This window comes from Jaculus jaculus, chromosome 19 (assembly GCF_020740685.1).
Source record: "Jaculus jaculus isolate mJacJac1 chromosome 19, mJacJac1.mat.Y.cur, whole genome shotgun sequence".
Lineage (NCBI taxonomy): Eukaryota > Metazoa > Chordata > Mammalia > Rodentia > Dipodidae > Jaculus > Jaculus jaculus.
The window spans coordinates 31,753,520-31,767,575 of NC_059120.1; the positions used below are offsets into that span (position 1 = coordinate 31,753,520).

Consider the following 14,056-nt stretch of genomic DNA (forward strand, 5'->3'; position numbering starts at 1 on the left):
TTGCCCAACCCTTTTGCCTCATTCTCTGCAACCATAGCTGCACTGCATTTAGGGCAGCAGCTGAGTACTCATTGTTTTCTTTCTTCTTCCTTCACAAGGAAGAGCAGTCTCCCTAGGCAGAGTGAAGACAGGAATGCGCAGACTGAGGCTACTACCATACTTCCTTGTGTCTTTGCTGCCTCAGCATGGTGTTTTGCATGCAGTGCATAGGCTCTGACTAAGTAAGAAAGGAAGGAAGGATGATTTTGTTGGCTAATCTTGAGTCTTTCTTTCTTTCTTCTTTCTTTCTTTCTTTCTTTCTTTCTTTCTTTCTTTCTTTCTTTTTTTTTTTTTTTTGGGGGGGGGCTGGACAAAAAGGAAGGAGTAGCCCATACTTAAGATCTCTGCTGTCCCTGACAAGCCAAGTGCAGGAAAGATTGTGTGAGAAGACAAGTGTTTTCACATCAGCCTGCCTAGCCAACTGCTCTTGTTGTCATCTCTCAGCCAGAGAGGCAGAGGGCAAATTTCTCATTGATCACCTGGAATCACTGCCTCCTAATCGTAGGGTAACATAGAAGGAGGCAATTTATGTCAGTCACCTAGTTCATGCCTGAAATCTACTAGGTGGCAGTCAGTCTCAGTTCTCCTATTACTGAGTATCAGTACACCCAGTCCTATACCACTTTTCTGAACTGGAGGTGGAAAAGAAATGAGAAAAATGTGTAGTAATAATGCATTTTCTCCAGAAACATTTATTACTGTTTTCTTTGAGCTTCACAAAGGAATGGGGTTAGGCAAGGAACGCTTTTAGCCTTTGACAGGGGAAAGAGAAACAATGGACAAACCTGTAAGTTATAGGAAGAGGTAAAATTAGTTGAGAACCAGCAACTGAGTCTTTGGTCACAGCAGCTGGTGTCCTTGGGTGGGTGATTAGGACAGCATGCTGTGGTTGGACGGTGATTGGGAGGCTCCTGCTGGCCTGAGGAAGATACTAACTTGGCCACTGTGTCTAAGGGAGGCAGTTGGTCCTGGGTTGTGCTTCTGTGTTCTTCTGGAGGACATGGATAGCTATCTCCTGACAACACCAGGTCCACCTCCCTGTCATCTTCACATCAGGGAGTCTTTCTCTTCAGTGCCTCCTTGTGCAGCTCCACTAGGGATCCAATCCACTCTCCTGTTTTCTGCTTGGCTTCCTCCCAGCTGAAGAGGGGCACATAGTCCAGATCTCGCTGAGCTTTCTCATAGGAGAAGGTGAACACACTATTTGTCAATGTGACTAAGTGACGGTTGATTGGGGGTTGATATTTGAAAATTGGACGCAGCAGGAAGCTCACTGCTTCAAACAAGAAAGCTAGCCAGTAGAGCAGGGACAGGGGAAGACTCCAGCTGGAATCACGGCAGAAACCCCATTCTTTACTCAGGGTGTAATTTAAGTCATCATAGCTTTGGTGAGGGGTTTCATCTGAGATATAATAGAACTGTCCTTGTACTTTTGGTGCCCTCTTAGGATCTTGCAGGGCCCTGGAGGCCAGAATGTGGGCCCAGGCCACGTTACCCACATACACAGGGTTGGCTATGGAGAATTTGCCAGTAACTTCCAGGATGCCCTCATTCTTGAGGGCCCTAGTTACTAAAGCAGAAATGAATGAGCTTCCTTCCCCATAGATGTACATTGGCCTTAAAGAACAAGTGTACAATGTGCCACCATTTTTCAGAGTGCTCCCACTGGCTGCCAGGACTGCCTTCTCGGCTAGCCTTTTGCTGTATGGGTATGGGTCCGACCACACACTCTCATGATGTTCTTCCTCGTGGCCATTTTTGACAATCTCCTTGTAGGAATTGGGGCCAGCCACATCAACTGAGCTGGTGTAGATGAAAGTTGGCACACTAGCTTGGACACAGGTCTTCAACAAGAGCTGTGTACCTGCCAGTGAGTTAGAATATTATCAGTATCAGGGAAAAAATTCAGAGAGTCTCCATGGCCACTAAATTCTGCTCATCTCCATCCCAATCCCAATCCCAACTGGGCTGGTTGTGAGAGATGCACATATGCTCTTCACTGTTCCTAACTCAGAACTACTATGCCATAATAAAAGGCATAATTCATAAGTAAAGAGGGATGACATTTGCTACTTGGTAACCAAGAACTTCTACTTTTAAGTTTCATAGGCCTGTGTATGTGTGTGTGAGAGAGAGAGAAAGAGAGAGAGAAAGAGAGAGAGAGAGAGAGAGAGAGAGAGAGAGGGAGAGAGAGAGGGAAAGAGAGAAAGAGAGAGGGGGAGATAATATTCATATGTTTGATTTTGAGAAATAATCTAGGTTTTGACTATATGCTGTTTAAGCATAGCTATTAATTTATAATTTGTCTTTCATATCATTTAGTTAATGGCAGGTAATACTTGAATCCAAAAAGGCCAGAAGCTAAACTCTCAAGAACAGTTGGCTGTCCACATCATACAACCTTAGACAGTTTTATGTAGGTAGTATGCATGTGAATTAAATATTTTTATAAAGGCATTTTTCTTCATTGGTTAGGTTCAATAAAAACTTTGTTACCTCTCTATTAGGCCCTCCAAGGCTCAGGAAACCTTGCAGAAAAAGGGAACAAACAATGCAAGAAGCAGAGGAGGGGGAGGAATGCTTTTTAAATGCTTTCTTGCAGATATGAAGTGGTGATTGCATTCATGACCTCACAGCCACTGTTATTACATTAAAAACACCTGCATAATATTAATCTCATCAATATTAACTTCATTTGTCATGCAGGATAGAAACACGGCTCAGCTGTTTAGGCACTTGCCTACAAAGCCTCATGATCCAAATTCAATTCCCAAGTATCAACACATGGCCAGATGCACAAAGTGGCCTGTGAATCTGTAATTCATTTGTAATGGATGGAGGCCCTGGCATGCTCATTGTTTCTGTCTGTCCCTCTTTGATTTCTGCTTACAAATGTGTAAATAAATAATATATTTTTTAAAATGCCATGGATGATATAGGAGGGAATAAAACTCATACAAGCAGAAGTGGAACTAATTTGAAAGAAGTAGGGTTCAGTGAGATAGGAATGGGAAATGGGATAAGCGAAAGTCATAAGAGGAGATTATGGTCATAATATATGTGTGCATATGAAAATTTTCAATAGAATTTTAAAAAAATGACTGTTACAAGGATCATTCTTTTAGTCAGTGAGTTGTAGGGAGACGCTGGAGACACAGCCTATGTTCTGTATTGTGTGTTCCCTGTGAAACCACTTTTAGCTCTATGATTCCAATTGCCCAGTTATGCACAGTAAAGCTGATAAACATTCTAGTTTTCATTCTCCAGTCCTGAACTGCCCTTTTGTGTTTGGCCTGAAAGAAAGTGCGCCATCTTCTGTACACTCCTGTAGTGTAAAACACTGTGGAGCAGTGTAGACCTGCAGGCCCTGGAGGAGTTGCAAAACACCTTCTCTTGAGAAATAAAGGATTGACCTAAAGTGTGCATGTGTGTGCGTGCGTGCGTGCGTGCGTGTGTGTGTGTGTATCCATTAAAGTCTCTCTGTCTCTCTGTAACTTGATTTCTTGGAGAAACAACCTCATTATTTTAAGTTAAATACATTTACCAATCAAATTTGAGTTTTGTTTCTTTAGCAGGTAGGAAATGATCAGTATTATGAAATATTTTCTTAGCCTGTGCCAGTGTTTTAGTGAAATATTACCTTGAACATAACCTCTACTACTGGCTATGCAGTGTTTCTTGGAAATGTAGTAAGCAAACCTCTTTATAAGGGTGGACAATAAATAAAAACCAGATTTGGCACTTTCATGCAGTGTGGGTAGGTAGGAGATGGTAGAGTAGAAATGAGAAAGCAACTTTTATAAGATACTCTTGGAAATACCAGAGCAATTTGTTATGTTGAAAAGAAATATTGACTCATTAAATTAAAAGTAAACATATTGGGACACATGGGGAAAGTGCTTAGAGTGTGGTAGTGCTGGAGGTCAGAGTGAGGAAACCTCCTTTGAGCTCATGTGTCTCACTTTAGTGTATGTTAGAAAGCTGTAATGCAGAAGGCCACCAAGAATAGGGGATTAAATTGGGCAGTTTACTAGAAACTACCTCCTTAAGAGTAGAGCCACAGTGAGCTGAAGAGACAATATAATGAATAATTAGTGTTAACAAAATATTATAGAAAGGCAAGTGCTGGATCATTCTTCAGAACAGATCTCTTTGAACAGTTCTGCTAGTTATCTGGAGAAGAATCATTCCTTTGGGTGGGTAGGGCGACTCTCACAGGTCTAAAAACCTACTGAGCTTGAGCTGTCACCTGCAAGATCTGAGTCTGACCCAGGGGAGGCAGTGGCTGGGTGGACAGCAAGGTTTTGGGGTTATAGTCAAGTTATCTTGGAATGGGGGTTTAGGGGGTTCCTAGCAATTGGAGTACCATGGGTGTGACTATATCCTCTCTTTTCTGATCTGTGGGGTCTTGGCTATGTTTCTTCCCTCTTCAGCCTAATTTCCTAATTTTAAATACTGAATATAATAGTTCTGAGCTCTGTCAGCTGGGATTGGTGAGAAGAGCACAGTAAGTTTTGCAAAGTTGGGACTTCAGCCAGGTGTGTTAGCACATGCCTTTAATCCAAGCACTTGGGATGCAGAGGTAGGAGGATCACAATGAGTTCAAGGCTGCTCTCAGACTACATAATTAACTCCAGGTCAGCCTGGGCTAGAGTGAGACCCTGCCTCAAAAATCCAGACATCTTCCCCCATTAAAAAAACAAACCACAAAGTGGGGACTTCCCTATCCAACCTATTTTTTTTTTTTCAAGGTAGTTCTCGGTCTAGCCCAAGCTGGCCTGAAATTCACTTTGTAGTCTCAGGCTGGCCTCAAACTCATGGTCATCATCCTAACTTAGCATCCCAAATTCTGGGATTAGAGTTGTGCACCACCATGCCTGGCCAACCTGTATTATCAACTTCATTTTCCCATTTCCTCCGTCTCTTCCCAAGATACTATACCTTTCAGATTGACATCTAGGATGGTCTGACTGGGAGTGACACCTGAGACATCAATTACAGCAGCAGTATGGATGACAACAGAGATGCCCTGGCAGGCTCTCTTCAGGCACTGAGCATCCAGGATGTCCCCTTCCAGCACCGTCACCTTGCTCTTTGTCTGTAGCTCTGGGGAACAAAAAGGCAGGTCATTGGGAGGCTTTCTGGATATGCTAATAAGTTAACTGGTAGAGTTCAAAATGATCTAATTCTTTTAGGATTGTCTTAGTGCAGAGATCATAGTGAGTGTGCACATTCAATGGAAGAAACAAGACACGGGGCACAAAAATCAGAATGCGCACTACTTACTGAGAAGGAATGAACACACTATAACCCATCCTGTGTCAGAAAATGAATCTGAGAAAGGACCTCTAATGTAATGTGGAACATAAAACTTGTTGAAGATATTTATGGAACTTTCATTACTTTATTAAAATGTCTGCATTGGTGGTCAGTTGAGAAAGCTAGGTGAGCAAAAGATGAATCAGAATTTCTCTTATGGAATTCCTATAAGCATCCTATGAGGTTCCAGCAGAGGGAGTCAAGGAAGGTGACACATTTCTGAATTTTAGCCTTTCCCCTGGCAGGTCTTGGTATACTAAGTGAGGTAACCCAGGCCCAGAAAGCCAAGCGCCACATGTTCTCCCTCATATGTGGATCCTAGCTACAGATGACTGGGTCTGAGTTCAGTACAAAGGAGGCTATAACTTCAGAACTATTGGTTCCTACCTGAATGAATAGGAAGAGAGTTGAGCCACTGATGGGGAATTTAGAATGGGCTCCAATGATTTATTTAGTTGAACATCTCTTATCAGATATGAAAAGCAGATATGAATGCTGCAATGTGTCCTCCTACAAAGTCCATCCCCTATAGCCATAGGAATGGATATATTAGTATCTTCAGACTCTTATGAAATCCACAGGATGACACTTTCAGGCTAATTGTCACCTACATTATCTCACAAAATTAATAATGATACTCCATGCAATCTGAATCAACACCCTGCAGTTGTTCTTCATGATTTTCATGCATTTTCAGTACTCTATTTCCTTTTCCTGATTATGACCTGATGCCCTCTGCATAGGTGAGGAAAGTGAAGCTCAGAGTCAGGGACAAGTCTAAGGACATACTTCTAGTGGAGGCTGTACCTGTCCCATGTCACAAGACTTGCTTGTTCTCCCTGCATTCCAAGAGCAGGACTGGTTGTTGGGAGTCAACTTTTCTGAGACAGTCAGTTGAAATTAAGCCAAAGGACAGAGACACAAGGAGAAATGCAAAGCTGGGGCACTCCCTCCTAGGACAGAGAGAACTGCTTCTCTCTCTCTCTCCCTCTGCTGAGTGTGCTCTTTCTCCTCAAAAGGCAACTCTGAGAAGGCCTTGAAGTGGATGAAGGCAGGGAAGCAGCTGCTGGGAAGGAGGTAGGTACCTTCCTGAAGATAGAATTCTCTGTTTGCATCATCTACTGCCTCCTCAAACTCATGATTCTTCTTGACTTAGGCTGACTGGCCCAGAGGAGTGGCTGTGACAAACCAGGGGAGCTCAAACCCAGGGTGAAGTACACTCCTAGCTGTCACCCCTCAGAGACCTGAGATTCCAGGATGGGCACTTTTGGTGCTTTAGGTGAAACTATACCTTCTGCCTTTTCTAAGACACAGACTGTACAGTTGGTGAGTGTTTTGTGAAATAGATCATGTAGTTTCTACTATGAGGTGAATTGTATCAGAGGGAGGCCTAGAGAGAAGCTACTAGAATAACTCTCAAATGCACATAGGCTGCAGCTAGACTTTCTCAGTTCCAGGCCCATTTTGCCTAGTTTTTGCTGTGGTATCTTAAACAAGTTAATTTACTTCTCTGCGAATTTTGCCCCATTTCCAGAAAAGAATAATGTTATATCCCAGGGCTGTCATACCTAACATCGTGAACCGTCACTGCAAACATCTCTCTGTGCCTGGTACAGAAAGAACGCTATAAGACACTATTACCTTTCTGCAGGCTCCTGTCTATCAAGGTTCATGAGACCCCTAGTCAATGCACCTTCTTAGCATCAGACTAGTATTTGCATATATTTTTGAGACATTAGAATTTCAGTTGGTACTGGTTATGACTTACTGTTTGGTTATCAGAAGAGGTCAGAGAGAAACAAAGAAGAGGATTTCTTTTTCCTAGAGTGCTAAGAAGGTGCCTCTGTATGTAAAATCAGATCCTCTGGATATCCAAAGTCTACAGACAGAGTCAACACCCATGCTCGTAGGCTTGGGACAGGTGCATGAAACTGGTTTGAGACAAACAGGGTACAATGAAGGAGGCTGAAAAATTTCTGGGCTTTGAATTAGTCCCAGGAGCAACTAAGATAGCCTCAGGATAGGGTTATGGCTTGAATCTTACTACCCATTAATCAGATGACTACAAGCTTTTCTTTCCTTTAAGGAATTAAGTTCTCTGTTGCCCAGATGGGTAATCCCCCTTTACTGCCTTCCCCATGTAGCTGTTTTGAAGATCTAGAGATGAAGTAGCTGGGAAATTGTACTGGCAACCCTCAACCTAGATGTTGGATTTATACTGGGGATAGCAATGAGAGAAGACTAATGAGCTGCTCCTGCAGATTCTGAAGTCATGTTCTTCATGAAAAGCAAAGGAATGGTGGGGAAGATTTAGGAGGAATCCAGATGAGGCATATACAGTTCTACTGTACTTACAGTATGCATTGTGCATGTGCTATCTATGTAAAGTAATCTCCCATTCTCTGTCTCTTCCATAAGCAAAGGCAATGGTAAGATTAGTACTTTTTACTCTACCACTACTGAATATTCTAACTGACTACTCCCTGCAAAACAAATAAGAGAAAGGAACAAGCTAATAACCAGACCTAGGACACTCAGAAAATGTGGGGCCACCGCTGTCTCTAGCTTAATGATCTTTTGCTGATATGGAACCATGATTGGCAAGTTCATAACCTTCAGAACATTAAGAGCTAAAGGCAAGGTGAGAAAACTGATATGTGATTTCTATATGGCAAAGAAAGAGGCCTGGAAGTCTAGTGATTGCTCATGGCCACCTTCTGAGTCAGGCCAAAATCTAGTCTCCCTATAGCAATGCAGTGTATTTGATGCCACAGCAGGCATAATTCCTTCTGATGAGGATGGGCATGGGAGGAACCTTATGGCCTCAAGTTTCTTTTAATTGCTAATGAAGGAGTTCTTTCCACACCCAGACAAGGTTCACAGTGCAGTCATACACCAAAGCCTTGAGCTTACTTACTAGAGAACTTCTCTGTAGTTTCTGGCCTGAAGACCTTGTCCAGGGCTCTGACCTCCTGTAGCTCCTTTTCCTGTACCAACAAGTGCACGATCCTCTGTCCCAGGAACCCTCCTGCTCCTGTCACCAAGCAGCTCCACCCAGTCATGGCCAATGCAGGAAGTAAATTGCAGTGGGGAACAGGTATGATATAGGGTGATTCTGAAAAGTGTTAAAAAGAGAGGTCCAATGAGTACAGGCTCCAAGTGACCCCTTGTCTTCACTCTTTTAATTTTTACAAGGACTTCATGTTCCCACCAGTACTAGGAGTGGCTCAAATAAATAAATAAATAAAAGTTCTAACCTGTTAGAATAAAAGGCAGGTGGAAGAGCCTGTGTGCTGGTCTCAACCCCAAGCTGGGGCTTGGGCTTTATATGCTGTAAGACTCTGACTCAGATCCTCACCTTGAACCCTTGCTGCATGCTCATTGCTCATTGCTCATGTGTTTTTTTCCATGATCCCTTATTCAATAATTAATGGTCTTCTGTTCTTCCCTGACACAGGAAGACAAGCAAGTTTCAAGGCTGCATTGTGATAAAGACTGTTTTAGCATCAACAAGACACCAAGTAGTCCACAGAAACTATCTGGGATTCAGTATGTGAGCTTAAACTTGAAGGAGTAAACTCACAAGTGCAATGTGAGCCAATTTTTTTTTCTTGTTTCTGAGTGTCATTGAGATGGTCCTGTCTTTTTTTTTATTATTTAGAAATTTGCAATAATGGTAGCTTTAGTCACCAAGTTACGTGTGGGCATGACTTCCTTTTGTACCCAATATATCCAAAACCACTATATAATAAATCTAAAATCAATTTGTATGTTGCAAGTACAAAATAAAAGAATTTGGTTTTCTCTATTTGATCATTTTTATTATTTTATTTTATTTTTATCATTTGCTCCCACTTATTTTGGGCTTAATTATTCTTCTTCTTTCAGCTTCTGAAGATAAAGTTTAAATAATTGATTTTATTCTTTTCCTCAGGTATAATCATCACTTAGGTAAAAGATGCTATCTAATTTTCATAGTGATTTTTGTTATTTCGTATTTATTTGACAGTTTCATACATGTATATGTTTTGATCGTATTTACCCTTTTCTCTTGTCCTCTTCTTACTCCTGCTCATTTCCTTCCTTTATCTTAACCAGTCCCCCACTACTTGCTCTGAGAGTGGGATAACTCAATGAGTTTAATTAGGCTGCTTACATGAGTATGGGTGATAGGGTGCTTGTTGGAGCATGGGTCACTTACTAGTGGCTACTGAAGAAATACTTCCCTCTCTTCCAGCAAGCATTAATTGCCAATAGTGCTTCCTCCATCAGAATGTTAAGGACTCAGCATTGTACAGGTCATATTTAGGTAACTAGAGTTGTTGTGAATTCATAAATGCAAGTGCCACCTCATGTCCAGAAGTCAGTGTTCTACAACACTACTCTACAGCCTCTGCTCTTACATTCTTTCTGGTTTTACTCATGTAATTCATAAACTGCTTGTTTTCTAAAAGTAAGGACTTTTCTAGCTTTCTTATTGTTACTGATTTTAATTTTAATAGTCCTGTGGTCACCTCATCTCTAAATGGTTATGATTTTGTGAAACTTACTGAGTCTTATTTCTTCCAGCATTTTGTCTATCCAGATGAATGAATATGCTATATGCATTTAAAACAGTGTTTTCGGGGGGGGGGGGGCGGCACTGGAGAGATGGTTTAGCAGTTGAGCTGTTTGCCTGCAAAGCCAAAGGATCCCAGTTCAACTCTCCAGGACTCACATAAGCCAGATGCACAAGGGGGCGTATGCATCTGAAATTCATTTGCAGGGGATAGAGGCCCTGCTGTGCCCATTCTCTCTGTCTCTTTCTCTCTCTCTGCTTTCTTCTCTCTCTCTCTCAAATAAATAAATAAATAAATAAATAAATAAATAAATAAATATTTTAAAAAATAATGCTTTGTGGTCTGGAGAGATGGCTTAGCAATTAAGATGCTTACTTGCAAAGCCTAAGGACCTAGGTTCTACTCTCCAGATCCTATGTTAGCCCAACACACAAAGGTGAGGCAAGGTCAAGGTTGCACATGCCCACTAGGTGGTACAAGCATCTGGAGTACAATTTCAGTGGCTGAGACCCTGGTATGCCAATTCTCTCTCTTTCTATCTCTGTCTCTCAAAAACATAAAAATAAAAAAGAATGCTTTCTGCCATAGTTGAGAATAATTCTCAAGTTTGAATTACTTGACACCCTGTTTCAGCATCCCCTTTTCTTCATACTTGGGACTTGATTCCCAATGCTTCCAACACATTTGCTTATATAAGGATGAACTCATGCACTGTACTCATTTATTTTCCTTTAGAATGTTCTTTTTTAAAAAAAAATTTGTTTATTTTTATTTATTTATTTATTTGAGAGCAACAGACACAGAGAGAAAGAAAGACAGAGAGAGAGAGAGAGAGAGAGAGAGAGAGAGAGAGAGAATGGGAGCACCAGGGCTTTCAGCCACTGCAAGCGAACTCCAGACACATGCGCCCCTTTGTGCATGTAGCTAACTCGGGTCCTGGGGAATCGAGCCTCCAACCGGGGTCCTTAGGCTTCACCGGCAAGTGCCATCTCTCCAGCCCAATGTTGACATTTTGTTGTCACAGTTGAGACATGGGAGCCCCTTGCATGATCGAGGCAGGAATGTTTGTAAAGCCCACAGAACACTCAGGACAGCTCCTCTACCACACAACAAAGACTTAACCTGGGCCCCACCTCTGCAGTGCCAATGCTGAGAACATCAGCAGTACCTACATATGCCCCTATTCTGTCCTATTTCTGTCCTTGCTCCCCATGCCAAGACCCATTGAACAGGTTGGCTTTTGAGGCCAGCGCTAAGGAATCGGCGTCCACTTGTATTTTAGCTGTGGCATTGATCCTGACCCACTTGTAGCCTGGGTCCAGATTCTTTATTTATGCACATGAGGTCGTTCATGTTCCATTATTGAAAGCAGCTGCCCAGAACGGCAGGCGTGGAAGGGTCAGAGGCCACCTGCAGTTCACTTTTGGAGAGACAGTAGCCAATTTGCCCAGAAAGCCATTGTCCTGATCTGCACTCCCTGTAGAAAACAGGAAGTCCGTGCCTATATTTTTCTAGTGTGGCTATATAAATTTCTTGTTAAATTTCTAGTTTCCATTTATAGTTGAAGCTGTCTTCAGATCAGCTGAAAAGTTCAGAACGTTGGCAGCGTGGTGGATGCTGGAGGAGTCTGCATATAGAAGGGCAGGGGTGGAAGAAGCCCTGGTAAGCTGCTGTGCCGAGGGTACGAGGCTGTTCCCTCTGCAGAGGGGGAGAGGAGACAGTCAGGGTGCAGGCAAAACTTTTTTGAGACAGATAACTACACTTGGCTGAAGTCCCAGAGGGTCTGTTCCTCGGCCTGATTCCAGCTCTTACACAGCTGGTGGTGTCTTCTTACAAGGGCAAATGTACCACTAGTTTACTGGCCAGAGACAATTTATTTATAATGTTTGGAATATTTCTTGATTTCCATTTCAATAAAAATTTCTTAAATTGCTCTTTTGAGACAAGCTCTAACTCCCATAATCCAGACCAGTCTGGAAATCTCTGCATAGTTCAGGCTGGCCTTGAACTCATGGCAGCCCCATGCCTTACTTACCCTTTAAATGCTTGGATTCCAGGTGTGAGCTGCTGTGCCAGACTCTGTCTTTTTTATTTTTTTTTAGATGTGGTGTTGGGCATTGAGCCAAGACCTTACGCACATCAGGCCAGCTTTCTGTTCATTCCGGGGAGACTGGTGTGTTTACTGTAGGCACACATGTAGACACACGTGTGCCTGCACACACTTGTGAAGCTAGGTCGTAAAGTCAGGCCTCTGTCTCTGTTTACAAGCCCCAAAGGAAAGGCTGGGTCTGCGACACAGGCTCACAGATGCTTAACGCAATTTTCTTTTTTTTGAGGTAGGGTCTCACTCTAGCTCAGGCTGACCTGGAATTCACTATGGAGTCTCAGGGTGGCGATCCTCCTACTTCTGCCTCTCGTGTACTCATTTTTTAATCTATGATGATTAGCACTTGCTGGACTGAGATTGTTGGGGCTCTCTCTGTAGCCACCCAGGTGCATTATTTTCCTTTGCCTACTATATCAGAGATTGGCCTTACAGATCTCTCATTATATTTAGGATTAGGATAGTCTTGTCTCAGTTGTAGCAATGGTGGAGGCTCATAGGTTTCAGCTAGTGTCTCTCTGGGATTTGCCTTCAGCCAAAGAGCAGGTAGAATATATCTTTCGACTTCTGAGTGTATTGAGAAATAGAATGAAGGGATTCACAAAATTACTTTTCTCTTTAAACATATTTCTGAAGAATGATTTATATGTATTTATGTTTTAAGTGTACAATTCAATTATTTTTCAGCAAGTTTTGACCTATGCAGTTGTTATAATAATTTTGGCTTAAGACATTTTTATTATCCCCCCCAAAGATTTCTCATGATGATATTTGGAATGTTTTTGCTCATTTTAAAATTGGTTTATTTATATTCTGACTCTTCAGTTTAAGTGCATATATTATATTCTAGTTGCAAGATATTTATATGTTTTGAAAATACTTTTGCAAGTCTGTGGTTGATCTCATTTTCTTGTTCTGTTTTGATATATGCTTTTATCATTTTGCGTAAGTAGTTGGGATTGAAATTGCTGGGTCACATGGGAAATTTATCTTTCACTTTTTAAGAAACTACCAAATCTAAGCCAGGAGTGGTGGTGCACGCCTTTAATCCCAGCACTCGGGAGGCAGAGGTAGGAGGATCGCCGTGAATTCGAGGCCTCCCTGAGACTCCATAGTGAATTCCAGGTCAGCCTGGGCTAGAGTGAGACCTTACCTTGAAAAAGAAAAAAAAATAATAAAAAATAAAAATAATAATAATAAAAAATAAAAAAAAATAAAAAAGAAACTACCAAATCATTTTCTATAATGGTGACATACAAGGGGGTGCACACATCTGGAGTTTGTTTGCAGTGGCTGGAGGCCCTGACGTGCCCATTCTCTCTCTCTTTCTGTTGCTCTTAAATAAATAAATAAAAATAATTTTAAAAACTTTAAAAATGGTGACATATACCACTAGCAATGCATATGTGTGTCATGTAATGGGAGAGAATTGACTTTGGTAGTTAACCCACCCCCCAAACAGTGACATGAACCCACTTCTGGAAGCAGAGCCCTTATAGCCTAATTAGTTTTAATTAGGCTCCACCTCCTACATGGTTACATGGGGGTAGGTTGGGTTTCCAGCACCTGTTTTTTCTTCTTTTGCCAGAAACATCAAACCATAAAAAAAGGCAAGGTTTGAATCTTCCAGAAAGTAAATACAAGTAGACTAAATTTCCTCCCTTTTACTAAAACTAGGTTTCTGTTGCATTGCTGCTAAGTTGATATGTGACCAACAAGTGATGAGAGCTTATTTCATCTATGGAACTCAATTGCAGTAAAATCTTTATTTGATGTCAGAATCAGAGGACATAGCATTATTCTTCATTGATGCAAGTGACATGTTGAACTATTATGCTAATTGATCATTCCTATGTGAATCTACTCCTTTGTAGCAGCACAGCACTCTTCTGTCTTCTTCAAAGCTTTGAGTCATATGTACTTGTAACCTTGGACTTTGTTTTTAACTGCTGAAAGAAGTGTTATTTTAGTACATATTATGACTGTGTTTATCTGACCCTAACCTTCAAAAATTTCCAAGTCTCAAGATAAGGCT

The 14,056-nt window shown here is 41.7% G+C and overlaps 1 protein-coding gene across 1 annotated transcript in view; it reads right to left on the reverse strand.

The window, feature by feature from the left end:
* Positions 1-911: 911 nt before the first annotated feature.
* The window catches only part of LOC123456024 (3 beta-hydroxysteroid dehydrogenase/Delta 5-->4-isomerase type 1-like), a 57,965-nt gene continuing 44,820 nt past the window's right edge, over positions 912-14,056 (reverse strand). The window contains exons 2-4 of the mRNA XM_045138417.1: positions 8,276-8,473; positions 4,981-5,145; positions 912-1,903 (exon numbers count right to left, since the gene is read on the reverse strand). Of these exons, the coding sequence (XP_044994352.1) occupies positions 1,092-1,903; positions 4,981-5,145; positions 8,276-8,420 (1,122 nt within the window). The 5' untranslated portion in view covers positions 8,421-8,473 and the 3' untranslated portion in view covers positions 912-1,091. The remainder of the gene's footprint in view (positions 1,904-4,980; positions 5,146-8,275; positions 8,474-14,056) is intronic.